The sequence below is a fragment of the Mercurialis annua genome, linkage group LG7 (genome assembly GCF_937616625.2).
Source record: "Mercurialis annua linkage group LG7, ddMerAnnu1.2, whole genome shotgun sequence".
Lineage (NCBI taxonomy): Eukaryota > Viridiplantae > Streptophyta > Magnoliopsida > Malpighiales > Euphorbiaceae > Mercurialis > Mercurialis annua.
The window spans coordinates 48,890,888-48,905,523 of record NC_065576.1 but is presented as its reverse complement, the minus strand read 5'-3'; the positions used below and the strand labels follow the sequence as shown (position 1 = coordinate 48,905,523).

Below are 14,636 nucleotides of genomic sequence, written 5' to 3'. Positions count from 1 at the left end.
CCATTTTATCAGCTTTTCTACAAGCTCAATCTTCTTTCCAAACAATACGCGGTTCTTGTTATCTCATATCTACCGAGTCGGAACTCCAAAGAATACGAAATTTTCCGTAGACATAACATCGTAAGCCCGCAACATCAAACTCTGAATAGTACAACTTCTTTCCGACTGCATCGTAACATCCATGCCACATTCTAGCTCTTCCATACAAGTTTAGCTTAAGAGCAGAACCATCATAACATTCTTTCTGGCTGCATCATCAAGTTTTGCTATTCTAAATGAATGCAGCATTTCTACAACATGTAGCTTCCATAAAAGAAAACCTTCTGAAGTGTTCGTATTTAAAGCATTTTTAATGTACTTTTTAAAAATGTCAAACCCTTTAATTTAAAGAGTCTGACAATAAATTAGAGCTCCGATGAACTCTTATAATCAAATTTAGAATAAAGAGTGAATTTGATTTTTTACATAAAAAAGGGCAAATTCACTCTTAATTCATATCTAATCAACTAAACTCAAATTTCAAAATAATTTTAATTATTTTCTCTCTTAAATATATTTATATTATCCATTTTCCAATGAAAAAACATTAAAAAAAATAAACTAAAAAAGAAAACGAATTAAATTAATAATATTTAATATTAAGAAATATGAATTTAAAAACGAGTTATAAATTAAAGAATTTATTGAAATAAAATTAAAAATTCTGCTTTTTATTTTTAATATATTTTCCATTTTATTAAAATATTATTTACTATAAGAGATCATTGAAGTTACTCTTATACACTGTAGCTAGCAAAATTTCAGCATAATTCATAATTTTTCAGCCTTAGTTAGAAGGAAGCTTTTGTTTTATAGAGTTTAATTGTAGTTAATTTACAATATGTACATATGGTTGGCCATACTCTATTTTATAATTGCTTAATCTATTATTAGGTTTTTAAATTATACAATTTATGATTAACTTGTCCCTGAATTAAATTATCTTTATATGGTATATATAATTATAAAAAACATAATTTTAAGTCCTTCTATGAATTTTAATTGATTAAAAGAGGGATTCATGCTTCTCAAATGGATTACTTGTTTAGAAAATGACACAGAACTAACAAAATTTATAACGGTGATCTATCGAAGAATTCAAAGACTTTTTTTTTGAGTTTAACGATAGAAAAACAAAATTTAATTAAAGATCAGTTAAATATAAAACGTTTAATTTAAAGACCAAATAGTATGATTAAATTTAAAAAACGGTAATAGTCATATCCAGCACTATAAGCTGCCTTTTCTCCATGTTCATTGGAGAGAGAGCATAACACAATAAAATATGACCCTCTTTAAAAAGTATAAAAAGAAGATACAAAAGCTAAAATTTTAACTATCAAAAGCTAAAATTTTACTTTCTAATTCTTATTAAAGAAAAACAATAAGTCCTTTATTCATCTAATTTTTTTATATCACTATTTTTTACTAAATCAAAATTTTGCTTGTCCATGAGTTAATGTCATATTTGTTAATGGAGATCAGGGGTGAGTATTCTGTAGGTTCCGAACCAACAACTTCTTAATCGAAATAACTGAATGGCCAAACTAAACCGATTGAATAAATTTTTTTAACTGAAAATCAAACCGACCAAATAAAAAAAAATTCAAAACCGAACTAAGTGAATAGGTCGGGTAATTTAGTCGGTTCGATTAAAACCGAAAAAATGTAAGATTTTTTTAATGTTTGGTTAATATAATCGATTCGATTGATTTGAATAATTTAAATTTCAAACCAAACTGATAACCAAAACCGGGTTTTTAATATCGAAAGCCGAACCGATCGAGCCTAAACTTATAACCGAAACAAACAAAAGTCAATGGTTCTGTCGATTAATTCGGTCGTTCGATTTTTTTTGCTCATCCCCGATGGAGACATCTAATTGGAAAAAAACATTAAAGTTAAAGTTGAGATCCAAAATACATTAAGTGGTTAAATAGGATTATTTTTGTACCTTATGGTGGGGAAAAAATATCACGTCAAACAGTTTAACGGGAGTGATATTGCCGTTAATTTGCGTGTTTTTTTGTTAAAGAAAGAAATACAATGGTCCAAATTGAGATCCGAAAAACATAAAAGGGTCAAAGTGGGGTTTTAAGTAAACATTAAGGTCATTTTTGTACCTTATCCCTTAGTTAAGTAGCGTCCTAAAAACTTTCTTATTCGACTTAGCCACGAGGGACAGTTGTCTTGAGCGAGTCGTAGACGCGTAGTAACACCTAATTACCAAATCATCCAACCGCAACTTCCCTTAACCGAAACAAACTATAAGGGCAGATTAGTCAAACTAAACTATTTTGCTTAATCTATATAATATCAACGTAAACGGCTATTTCTTTCTCTCTCCTTCATCATAAGCAAAATAAAAATTTTAGAGAGAGAAACAAAGAGACCCATATGACACCACAGAGTCTTTAGTCTTTACATCTGCTACCCATTAACAATAGACTCTTTTTATTCATACCCTAATAATTTAATTCATTTTTCAGCCCTTTTTTCTCTGTTAATTTTCAAGTTTTTCAGTGATTGTTTGATAGAAATTTGTGGGTTTTTAATTAGAGTGAGAATTAACGGCTTAATTTTTCTGGGTCGGCTTAATTTTTTGGTAATTTATCTGGGTTATATTGGGACTCGTGATCTGGTTTTGATTTGGGTGAAAATTTATTTTGGGTGGGAAAATGTGGTGGATGATGAGTGAAAATGGTGGGCATTATTGCTCGAAGAAGACTGATGATATATGTGGTGATGTTTGTGGCCAGGTAATTTTTTAATTAATTTTTGGAATTTTTTTTAATGGGTTTGATTATATTTTTATCATTTGAAGCTAATTTGATCTGTTTATTAGGGATTTTAGTTTCTGAAAGTTTAGATCTTTTGATTGAATTTATGTTTTATGGTATAATGTTAGTTCATGGCTAACTGATTTTAATTTTCAGTTATAGACTTGTTTGAGATTTGAAAATCTGGACCTAATTGATCAGTAAACTCATAAATTATGATAACTAGTAATTTAACACACTCTGCTGATGACTTTAGGTTGTTTAGGATCTGTGTGTTTTTATTTGCTTGCTGAAAAACTATGATTAATCATAATCTCTAAGCATTAATTTTGTGTCGTACTGGAATTAAAGATGGGATATTGTTGTTTCTGAGGTTTATAATTTCAATTTTGAATCCTGAAAATGAATTTTCGGAATATGCAGGACTCGGGCAAGGTTTTGAGTATGAACAGACTTCGGTGTATCCTCCGCGGCATTGATTTAAAGACGTTGTTATTTCTATTTATTCTCGTGCCTACGTGCGTTTATGGTATTTATGTACATGGGCAGAAGATTTCGTATTTCCTTCGGCCACTTTGGGAGAAACCGCCTAAAAGCTTCAACGAAATCCCGCATTATTATCATGAGAATGTGTCGATGGAGAATCTTTGCAAGCTCCATGGTTGGAAGATTCGTGAGTTTCCAAGACGTGTTTATGATGCAGTGTTGTTTAGTAATGAGTTGGACATTCTTACGATGCGATGGAAGGAATTGTACCCTTATGTGACGCAGTTCATTCTTCTAGAATCTAACTCTACATTTACGGGCACTGAAAAGCTTCTTGATTTTGCCAACCATCGAGATCAGTTCAAATTTGTTGAGCCGAGATTAACTTATGGAACTATTGGAGGGAGATTTAGGAAAGGAGAGAATCCATTTATTGAGGAAGCTTATCAGCGAGTGGCGTTAGATCAGCTTATAAAAGTTGCCGGGATTTCTGATGACGACTTGCTGATAATGTCAGACGTAGATGAGATACCAAGCAGGCATACTATCAATCTCTTGAGATGGTGTGACGACACACCTCAAGTACTTCATCTTCGGCTGAAGAATTATCTCTATTCTTTTGAGTTTTTCATGGATAATAACAGCTGGAGAGCTTCAGTCCATAGATATCAGACTGGAAAGACACGCTATGCTCATTACCGCCAGGCGGATGACATTTTAGCAGACGCAGGATGGCATTGCAGCTTTTGCTTCCGACGAATTAGCGAGTTTATATTCAAGATGAAAGCTTACAGTCATTACGATAGAGTCAGATTCAAGCGTTTTTTAAACCCCGAAAGAGTTCAGAAAAAAATCTGCGAGGGTGCTGATTTATTCGACATGCTTCCAGAAGAGTACACATTCAAAGAGATCATCGGGAAAATGGGACCTATCCCGCATTCTTACTCAGCTGTTCATCTGCCAGCCTATTTATTAGAAAATGCCGATGAGTACAAATTCCTCCTGCCAGGGAATTGCATAAGAGAAAGTGGGTGACTGAATTTCTCAGACAACCTTAAATTATCTGTTTTATGTAAAGCTTACTCAGAGAGGTGAGGATCGTTTGACTCCATCTGAAGGTCCGAAGGCGTGACGGCTGCTATGCATCGTCACTTATGCATCGTCATCGGTACAGTACAATCGAATTTGAGAAAATGTCGAACTTTCTGGATTTTACGGGGTCGGATAATGTAAATAGTTTTCTTCTGGATTAGGGTTTGATTGATATCCATTTGACCTGGTGCAGAGGACTGTAGTTTTGAGGTTCCGATCATATTTCCCGACTTGGTCGGGGAAGTTTTGTTCTGAGACAAACTTATTCTTGTCATTAACACCATTATTCTTTATATTTGATTGCGTTTAGATCTGTTATTGATCACAGAATTCTTGGCTTGTGGTGTTCTTATTATGTGACATTCTGTTAAGTTGGATATTTGATGAGTACATTGTAGGAGGAGAATGGGAGGACGACACCTCCATGTCTGTCAGCCACTGATTGGAGAGAAGAAATTATTTGCAAGAACATGCTCTTAGATTCCTTATGTCTGGTTGTCAATAGCTTACTGAGTTTGTTATGTCTTTTACGATGTTGTATCTTACTATACTTCTCTGATTTTTTTGTCATTGTGGTCCAATGGCGGAATCAAGATTCCGATTAGAAGGGCGTAATTTCGATGGTCGACTATTTAAAAAGAAAAACGTCGTTCGGCTATTTTTTGAGTTCAAACGACATGTCAATTGACTATTTTAAAAAAAAGTCAAAAAGATGTGTTGTTTAGCTATTTTTTTGTAAAATTAAATGATAATGGTATGTCTATTAGAAAAGAAATAAAAGCTATGTTACTTCTGATTTTATCCCTAAAAACTTAAAAATAATCTAATACATTGGTAACTGTTGAACAAATTGGGAGGGCGACAGCAAAGGACAAGTTCATGGTCCTTGCCACCTTGCCGGCAAGGAGGGCCGGCTAACCCTCCTCAACCCCCGAGTTCCGCCATTGTAGGAATCAAATTAGAGTTGTAAAATTCGGTTTAGTTCGGTTTTTTCAAAATTTAAAAATTTGTTAAAAGATAAAGATTAGAGATCATATTTAGACGACTCTCAGTATATTATACGTTTTAATTATTTCAAGAAATATAATATTATTCTTTTAGAAAATCAAATTATATACATGTAATTGATCAATTTCTACTCGGTTTGAGTTTTCTTTTTAGTTTGTTTATGGACCATCTACTTCCATAATAAATGATTATTTTTTGTTTTTCTAAAATTGGAGAAGTAGGTAACTGTCTATCTGGCAATGAAGCTGGCAATGGATACCAAGTTATTATTCCTCTCTTTGCATGATCAACATCTTAGCTAATTAATGTTGCCATCTGGGCCATATTAATTAGTCTTATTATTAAGTTTTAATTAACTTTTTAATTACCCTAAATAAAACAAATTTTAGGCAAGAATATTTGGATCTCTATAGATATTTTTGGCTGGCAGGAATAGATTGGCTGGTTGGATTGGCATTTAACAAATACTGCCAATTGGGTCCATAGCACGTTTCACCAAAAAATCACCATATTTTTTAATTGGCGAAAAGGACTTATGTGGAAGAAATAGATGCCTTGAGGACAAAAACTGTTAAGAGAATTTACTTATCAAATGCGTTTGGACAATTATTCTTTCTGAGAAAAATATACCTTAACCTATTTAGAGTTCCATGTACTTTACACTTTTTTTTCTATAGATTTTTATACTTTATTTTTGTATTATCTGATCCTTTTACTTACCTATTTTCGATTTTCATGTCCTTTTTAAGTTCTTTCCAATCCCTCTATTTACAATTTTTTTCCCTCCAATCCCTATACTTACAATCTTTTTTTCTTTCAGTCACACAAAAGGAAAGGAAAAAACTCATAAAGGATCTGGAAAATAAAAATAGGTAAGTAGAGGGATCAGATAATACAAAAATAAAGTATAAGGACCTAAAGAAAAAAAGTGAAAAGTACAAAGGTCTTTAGATGGATTTGGCCAAAAATATATTAATATGGTGATTTTTTTCAAGTTATTTTCCGTCCAGTTATCATTATTAAATGAGATATATTTACTTTTATCAATGGTAAAATTGATAAAATATACTATAAAAAAAGCTTAACACTTTATCATAATAATTAATAACCCTAAAAATGCCTAAATAGTATCTGAAATTTTCAAATTTTTTCTATTGCGGCAGGAACTTTCTTTTGTTGAACTAAATGTTTGAATTAGTCAATTTCTTTATGTATCTGTATCTATTATCTATTTTATATGTTATTAAATCAAATGATTTAAATATGTGTTCTTTTTCATCATTTAAGTCTTTCTTATTCTTTTTTTATCCTTTAGATTTCACATCTTCTCAAATGTCTTTTTGATAAGTTAGTTGGTCTTTATAGTTAGATGGATTTATATTTTATTTTCTTAAAAAAACAGCTAACCTATTTATTTTTTTATTAAAAAATTTATTGAGTAATTTTCAACTTCTTAAAAGGTAAAATGATTAATAATGGACTTGAAATGTACATAAAAAGTTAAAGAGAAATAAATATATATTTTTGTTCCTTTATTTAAATGATACAAACAAATTATTATCAATTTTAAGTCTATCACTGTATTTATAAATACCAGCTAATAAAAAAATAAAATAAAAAATAAGATGACAATATACTTAAAGGAGAAATAAAAGAAACGAAGTAAGAATAATAAATTAGAAAATCAGGTGTATATTTATGTCATTTTAGTATTAAAATTTATTAATTACTTTAATCTATAAAATAGGTCATATACATCAAATTGTTGAATAACTGATAAATTTATACATTTGATTGAACAAAAAATAAGTTCAGATACTAAAGTAAAAATATTTAAAAGTTCAGATACCTATCTTATATTTTAAATAAGTCAGAAAATAAATAAATGAGAGGTTGAATTGTTTTATTGTTTCTGTCATGAAACTAATATATTATATATACTTTTGTTCTTCTTTACTTGAGATCCATTAACTATAAGGCTGCATAAAGAAACTGGTCTAATGTCTCTCATCCTCTAATTTTATTGTTTTAAGTGAATTAGATTGATTTCATTTTTGGTATTTAAGTTCTAAAACATCACAAAATATTAAACATTTTTTATCAATTTGCTAAGATTCGTAGTTCAAACTCGAGAGTTAACATCGTTTTAAACAATTATACCAACTTAACTTAACTTGACTTTATAGTTTATACATGCACTTTTGTCACCATTTTAAGATGAAATCGAGCGATATATTTTTTAATTCTTCGTTGCTAACGAGCTGAGCGGAGCCATGATTAAAAGTTAAGGGGGGTTATTCATACAAATATCAAAATTTTACAGCCATATTCTTTTGAAAAGAAAAGTTGGAGGGGTCAAAAAATGTTGATGCTGTTATACTATAGAATATTGATTAATATAAAATGAAGGCCTTACAACTTATATTAATCAATATTTTATAGTATTAACTGTTATATATTGATTGAAGTCATTGGACGACTAAAATACCAAGGGTGTCTTTTTAATAATTAAAAGTATATTTAAAAGTAAAAAATAGTTAAATCCATTAAAACAAATATTCCCCTTTACTGTATATGTTAATCGGCACATGGAAGAATCATAAGATACCACTGACAGCAATGGATATTCCAGAACAAGAAAAAGCATAAAGACATGTACATATATGCTATTTATAAAAATATCTCAAATAGAGCTCAAGTTGGTCTTATTTGATAGGGATGATATTATACATTAATTATATATGGTTGAACTGAAAATAAAATAAATTTAGGATTAAATGAATTTTATGTCTAATAATTAAATTATCGATGAAGTCGATTGACATAAAATCAATTAGAAGCTTGATTCCATAAACCACATTAAATTCTATTAGGAACAACTGAGTTAATTTTTTTTCAAATAAAGGCAGAATGTGTCAAACTGTCCAAATCTTTATCATGTTTGCCAATTTGTCATAATTTTTAATTTGTCATTTACCTATGTTTTTTTAATTTTTTGCCAAATATATGCACAATATGTTTGAAACTATGTGCCGTGATGTTTTATATATGATTTATTTTATACACTAAACACATAATTAACATCGCGCTACAGTATGTGAGCTCAAAATAAATAGTACACATATTTGGCAAATGTCTAAAAGATAATTGTATATATGACAAACTTTTAAGTCTTAGTATATTTGACAAGAGCTAAAGTTGTAAATATATAAATACTATATTTTATCAAAAATTAAAGTTGTTAATGAATCAAAACCTAATTTAATTGATAGTAGTAATTATTTCAAATAAATAAATGATCAAGCCTATATATTCTTCACTTTTCATATTCTTAATTTCAACAAAGCTGGCCAGCAAATTGGCATATATTTTAAATATTTGTCAAAAAGTAAAGAGAATTAGATTCACTCTTATCAAATATCAGCAACACTATTACTATAAAAACCCAACTCAAGAACCTAACAAAACCCTAAAAATCATAACATACATCTTCAAAGCAAACCAAAAATACTATCAGAAACAAGAAATTAATGTCAGGCCACCACCAAAACCACCACCATCACGCCGAGCACCGCCACTACATCTGGGAGTTTTCCGACAGCTTGCAGAGCTCATCGCTCAACAACAATGGTGCTTATGACTACTGTGTTATCGACCGTCCGATGATGATGAAGAAGAATCAAGCGGCTGTAGTAGAAGATGAAAGATCAAAGTCTATTCATGTTAGGGTTGGTGGTCAAGATATTCATAGCAAGAATGTTGATGCTGTAACTGAGGAGTTCATTAAGTTGGAACACAAGATGTTTAGATATTATTAGTACGATCATCATGCCCTAAATTAAAACATGCTTTTCTATGTATTATTAAAATTACAGTATGCATCAATATTTAAGGAAATTTTTACTTAGACCGGATTCATGATACACGAACTCGACCAATCGAATGTTAGAAAAAATGTGTACATTTTTTTAACATTAAAGTGGTTTGGTTATACATCTTTTACGAATCCGGTCTAATGAAGAACTGTTCCAGTATTTATATATTAATTCTATCCCTTAATTAGTTTATACTTCAATAAATAACAACTTTTGTTTTAGTTTTGTAATATCAATTTTACTTTTGTAAAGCGGTATGTGAATAATGCTATGCATGTTGTCTATGTTTGATTATTAAAAATGATTTTTTTTTAAAAAACAAAATTACATGTGTGATTGCTTGAAATCCATAAAAAAAAATTATATAAAAAAAATTGTGTGCAATTAGAAAGACACATTATATCCAATTATGTTGGAGACTTTTATTTGTATGGGTTATGAGAGGTTTTAAATTAAAATTTTAATATCTTATAGATACACATTTTACCTGATTTAACCTTCATCTGGGTGTTTTAAAAGACCATAATAACCTTTTGTGGAAAAGTATAAATTGCAAGTGAACAATATCGATAAAACAAGTAATAAAGTGATAAATACGAGTCGAATCCATAAAGAATTGAATTTAGTACAAAATAGTTAATTAATTATTATTTGAACTAACTAATTTTGATCGATTTGATTTTTAATTAATTAAACTAAAACTGTAAATAAAATAAGGAATACAATGATAAAAAACAAATCTAGAATATTGTTTTCATATGGCAATCCTTCAAATCTTTATTCTAATCTCTAACAATCCTAATTTTAATCATTCTTTGCAATGGCGGATAGATCTAACTTCGTTAACCCCCTATTTCGTAGACGATGCTAACCTATTGTTATAATCTGATTACTCCGAATCGTCATTACTGTCACGGCTTAGAGGATAATAGAAACTAACCCGACAATTATAAACAAAGCATTATAAAAATAGTTATCCACACATGTCACGCAACACAAACATAGCAGACGGACTCATGTTTTGTAGTTACGTTCTTGTTATCTCTTCCAATAAATTTACTTTAGTGACGTAAACATAAATCTTTTTAGTATCATATAATTGTTAGCTACTCAATTATAAGCATTAAACTTAATAACAAGAATTGCAAGAATAATGAAAGATAGAATATTAAATTTCAGATTTGAATTAAACTCATATTACTCACAATATCCTAAATTTAAAAGATTTAATAAACATAGTTGATGAAATCAATAACTCAAAAGTAATAAACATAATTAAATAATATGAAAGAAAAATACTTGAATTAAAAATCTGGAATTATTCAGAACACAAGTCTTCGAATCAAAGTTTCGAAAAATTAAATCTTTAAATAACTCTAAGGACTAAAACAAAATTAAGTTAAGATAAATTGTTTGTAAAATAGAAAATAATGAAAAACTACAATACATAATCTTAAGATGTTTTTATATGGTGGAAAAGTCCTTGAAGTAATGTAAGAGTTGTAACTGAATCCTAGTCCAAAACCGCTTTGAAAAAGAATTTTCAGCTTTTAAGCTCGTAATGCAAAAGTGCCGGATTCCTCAATAGTGCCGGATTTGGGGAATCCGGCACTTCTTTGTAACTCGGCAGGATTGCAGTTCAGTAGGCAATTCTGCCGAGTTCTCCAATGCCGAGTTCCAAGGAACTTGACAATAATGGGAAATTCGGCAATTCCTTACTGATTTCTTCAAAAACTTCCAAACTTTGTCGATTTCGCTCGGCGATGCTCCACTTCACTTCAAACGCATATACCTGCAAAACAAACACCTTTTCAAGCATAATATCCTTAAAAATATGCATTTATACTCTATTAATTACTTGGAAAAACCTATAAATAAAACGCGCATCAAAAATACATATTTCACCCATAATATACATATTTTATATAATTTATAGATAGAGACTCTAAAAAAATTAAAGATTTTTTCTGTTTGGTTCAATTTTTCAATGTTGGATGCATACTTAATATTATAAATTTTATTAAGATTTTTTTAATTTATGTTGGTGATTTTTTGTTCTATTTAGTGACCGAGTCACTTACATGAAGAGTCATGCGTTTGTCTTGGGTCAGAACTGGCCGGGGACGCAAATTTTTCTTAAAAAAAGAAAATAATTTTAAACTTTGTTCTAGTAGATATAAAAAAAATTGTTGATTAAATTTGTTTCTTTACATTTCGCACCCTTCCCCCTCTCGCCCGACTAAATTTTCTCGTTGTATCACTGATCTGATCAAATTTCTTTTAAGTTTTATTAGGTTGCATCTCAAAAAAATTCTAAATTGGCCAAAGATCCTAAAACATAATGATGCATTTTTAAAAATTATTTTGATGCTAAATTTTTTCTATCAAATAATTATTGAAGATGACAATTTGATGAACATGAATCCACATGGTTAAACGATTCAACGATCTAATTGTAAGAGATTATAATGATGATTATCGCACTAGCTAAACTTTGTCCATCGTTTGTGGTTAAGATGACACTCGAATGTTTATAACTTTCATGTGTGTATTTTATTTTATAAAAAATAACATGTTCAAAAAGGTATCAATAATAGAAGATTAGAATAAAATATTCATTTTACTTCTTTTTGAAAACAATTAATAGATAAATAAGCAAAAGTGCTTAACACATTACAATTGAATTTGAAAGGATATCCACTAAAACTAGACCTGTTGATAGGTTTGAGTATCTGTCGGGTCGTTCAAACCCGTCTACCTTGGGCCGAATATGAACAACAGTGCCAAGTCCAGCCCGAGATCTGATTGATCCCGAGAAAAATTACTATTTTATAGACGACTTTGAATTTTTATTGCTATATGAAACTCGTTTCAGGTGCAGTCGGGTTTGAACTTACATAAAAATAAGTAAGCCGGCTGGCCCGGCCCGAGCACAGCCATGAACAAGTCTATCCAAAACAAAGAGCAAGAAATGAAATTAGTGACGTAATTATGATATAAGTAATCAAATCCATTGATTACTTTCTAAAGAACAACTCTTTTTTTATATATATAAAATGTGAGATAGCCGTTGCCGATTAATTTATTAATCGGAGGGCGGGTTTTCTTTTATTACTTTTTTTTGTTTTTTTATTGATAGTTCATATTATTACTATTAAAATTTTAAATGATAGATCATTTTTTAATAAACAATTTAAAAGTTATTTTTATATATATAATTATTTTCAAAATAAATTAATTATTTTAAATTTTAATTTAAAAAATAAGACTAGCTATTTTTTTTTATCACAAATAGAGCTTTGAGAAAATCGGAAGTCGAACTCCCGAACTTGTACAACTTGGTCTTCAAGAGCTAGACTAGTTAACTTATTTGATATTACGTGTGACCATTAATTGGTTATGGCAACAAACCGAAGAATTCTTAAATGTAAAAAACAACTTTAATATTTAAATTGCAAAATTACGATCAATTTAGTGTTTTATATGTTGAAATATATCGATTAGGAATGAAAAATGTGAACTGAGAGGTGGTGGATAATCCATTTGGCAGGTTTAGGACCCATTAAACTTTTAGCCCGGTAAAGGCTTCTTCATAGCTCAATATCATTAGCTCTCTATTATAGAACAAAAACCAAACCAGATTAAAAAAACCAAACCGGTTAAGCTGCTGGTTCATCCGATTAGACACTAACCCTATCTAAAATTTATTTCTTTTACATAATTTATTCAACAAGTCAGTTTTCAGTTCAGTTCGGTTTTTAAAATACTGCTTCGATGTTCCAATTCGAGTGGAATCAGAAGTAAATGCAGTTAGCCAAACAACTCTACAAACATATGTTACAATACTTTAATCCATTCATCACTATGTACAACATTTAGACCATGAAATGCTATTATCATTACACACTCAACTCTCAAGTGGCATAATAACTATTCATAACAGTTGTACAAACAAATGTAGCAACTCATGCTCCACTGCTCCATAAAAAGCAAGATTCACATCATATTTTGCTCAAAAATCACACCCAAAATATTAAAATCTAACAAAAAAAGTATATCTATTTTTAGGACAAATTAATATCCCAACTTCCCCATAAGCCTAACTAACAACAAAATCTAAAGAACAGATCTACAAAGAGGACAAGTAGTATGCTTATAATTATCAAACCACTTGTCCAAACACTTCCTATGAAAAAAATGCTTACAATAAGACAACTCACTAATCTCCTCTTCCTCCTCAAACCCACATAAACACACACAACACTCCACTCTATTATTATTATTACAACAAGATTTGAATTGGGTAATTGAAATTCTCCTCTCTTGAGATACATTTTCTTGAAAAAACCCATTAGTTTGGTCATAATCTTCAACTTGAATCCAAGAATTAGCACCCATCAACACAAAAGCCAAAGACCTTACCATGTTCTTGAAATAAGCGACTGTTAGTAATGTGTTCATCACCAAGATTGGTAGCACCCCTTCCGCTCCACTAGGAAAACTCGAAATCCCCATCTTTAATTTCCGACGAGTTATAAACGCTCGACAGCAATCTGCTAATGCTGTAGATTCAATTTCTTCCACAAACGCTCTCGTCTGATATCCTTTTTTTTTGGTTGGGAAATGAAGGATGGGTTTTGCCTCCAAATAGTGGTACTATGAAATTTAAAGTGGGAGTGGGCTAAGGCTAAATATAGATATGATCCTATGTTGGGTTAACCATGGTTAGACCAAATGGAGGGGTACACGTGTGAGATACGTGTAGAGTTTGTAAGAGATGATTGATGGTTGTAATAATGGGAAAAAGACAAGGATGGGGACTTTATTTAAGGAAGAAAATGAAAGAAGAGGACACGTGGGAGATGTTGTATAGTGGTGGTGAAGGAGGTGCTGACTGGTGGCAACCTCCAGTTTTCAATCGAAGTTTCTTGATTTTCTTAGAGCCGCGTGAGGTGCTCACTTTTTTCAATGATTTTGTACTGCTATAATCATTTTCTTTTTCTAAGGTCGGGAACACGACAAATCGTAACGGATACATGTATGACTAGTCGGGATCACAACCTCGTCGGTCGACTGTTTTACTTTAAGATCTTTTAGTTCGTGTCAGTTTGTTTATCGCAAACTGTCGTTGGTTTTGCTAAATTTTTATGATGGTTTTAAATTTTTAAGTTGCTGTTATTTTGAAGAATTAAAATTTATATTAGTATAAAAATTTATAAGTTTAATTTACAATAAAGAGGTTTATCATTGTAATAAAAATCTTGTTTTGGCCAGACCATTAAATAATGTATCCTGAATTTGCTAATGTATAGCTTTTATTCTAGCGCTAATTTAAAGATCTTTATATTGATTTTTA

At 30.3% G+C, this 14,636-nt stretch overlaps 2 protein-coding genes across 2 annotated transcripts; one reads left to right on the top strand and one right to left on the bottom strand.

Annotated features, from left to right (window-relative positions):
- The first annotated feature begins 2,368 nt into the window (after positions 1–2,368).
- Positions 2,369–4,727, top strand: LOC126656357 (uncharacterized). Its single transcript, XM_050350902.2, has 2 exons — positions 2,369–2,798; positions 3,243–4,727. Exons 1-2 carry the CDS (start codon positions 2,718–2,720, stop codon positions 4,338–4,340), a joined length of 1,179 nt encoding a protein of 392 aa, XP_050206859.1. The 5' UTR covers positions 2,369–2,717; the 3' UTR covers positions 4,341–4,727.
- Positions 4,728–13,115: 8,388 nt separating this feature from the next.
- On the bottom strand, positions 13,116–13,943 carry LOC126654928 (probable E3 ubiquitin-protein ligase XERICO). The gene has a single exon (XM_050348930.2). The coding sequence runs from the start codon at positions 13,793–13,795 to the stop codon at positions 13,397–13,399; it is 399 nt and encodes a 132-aa protein (XP_050204887.1). The 5' UTR covers positions 13,796–13,943; the 3' UTR covers positions 13,116–13,396.
- Positions 13,944–14,636: the final 693 nt, after the last annotated feature.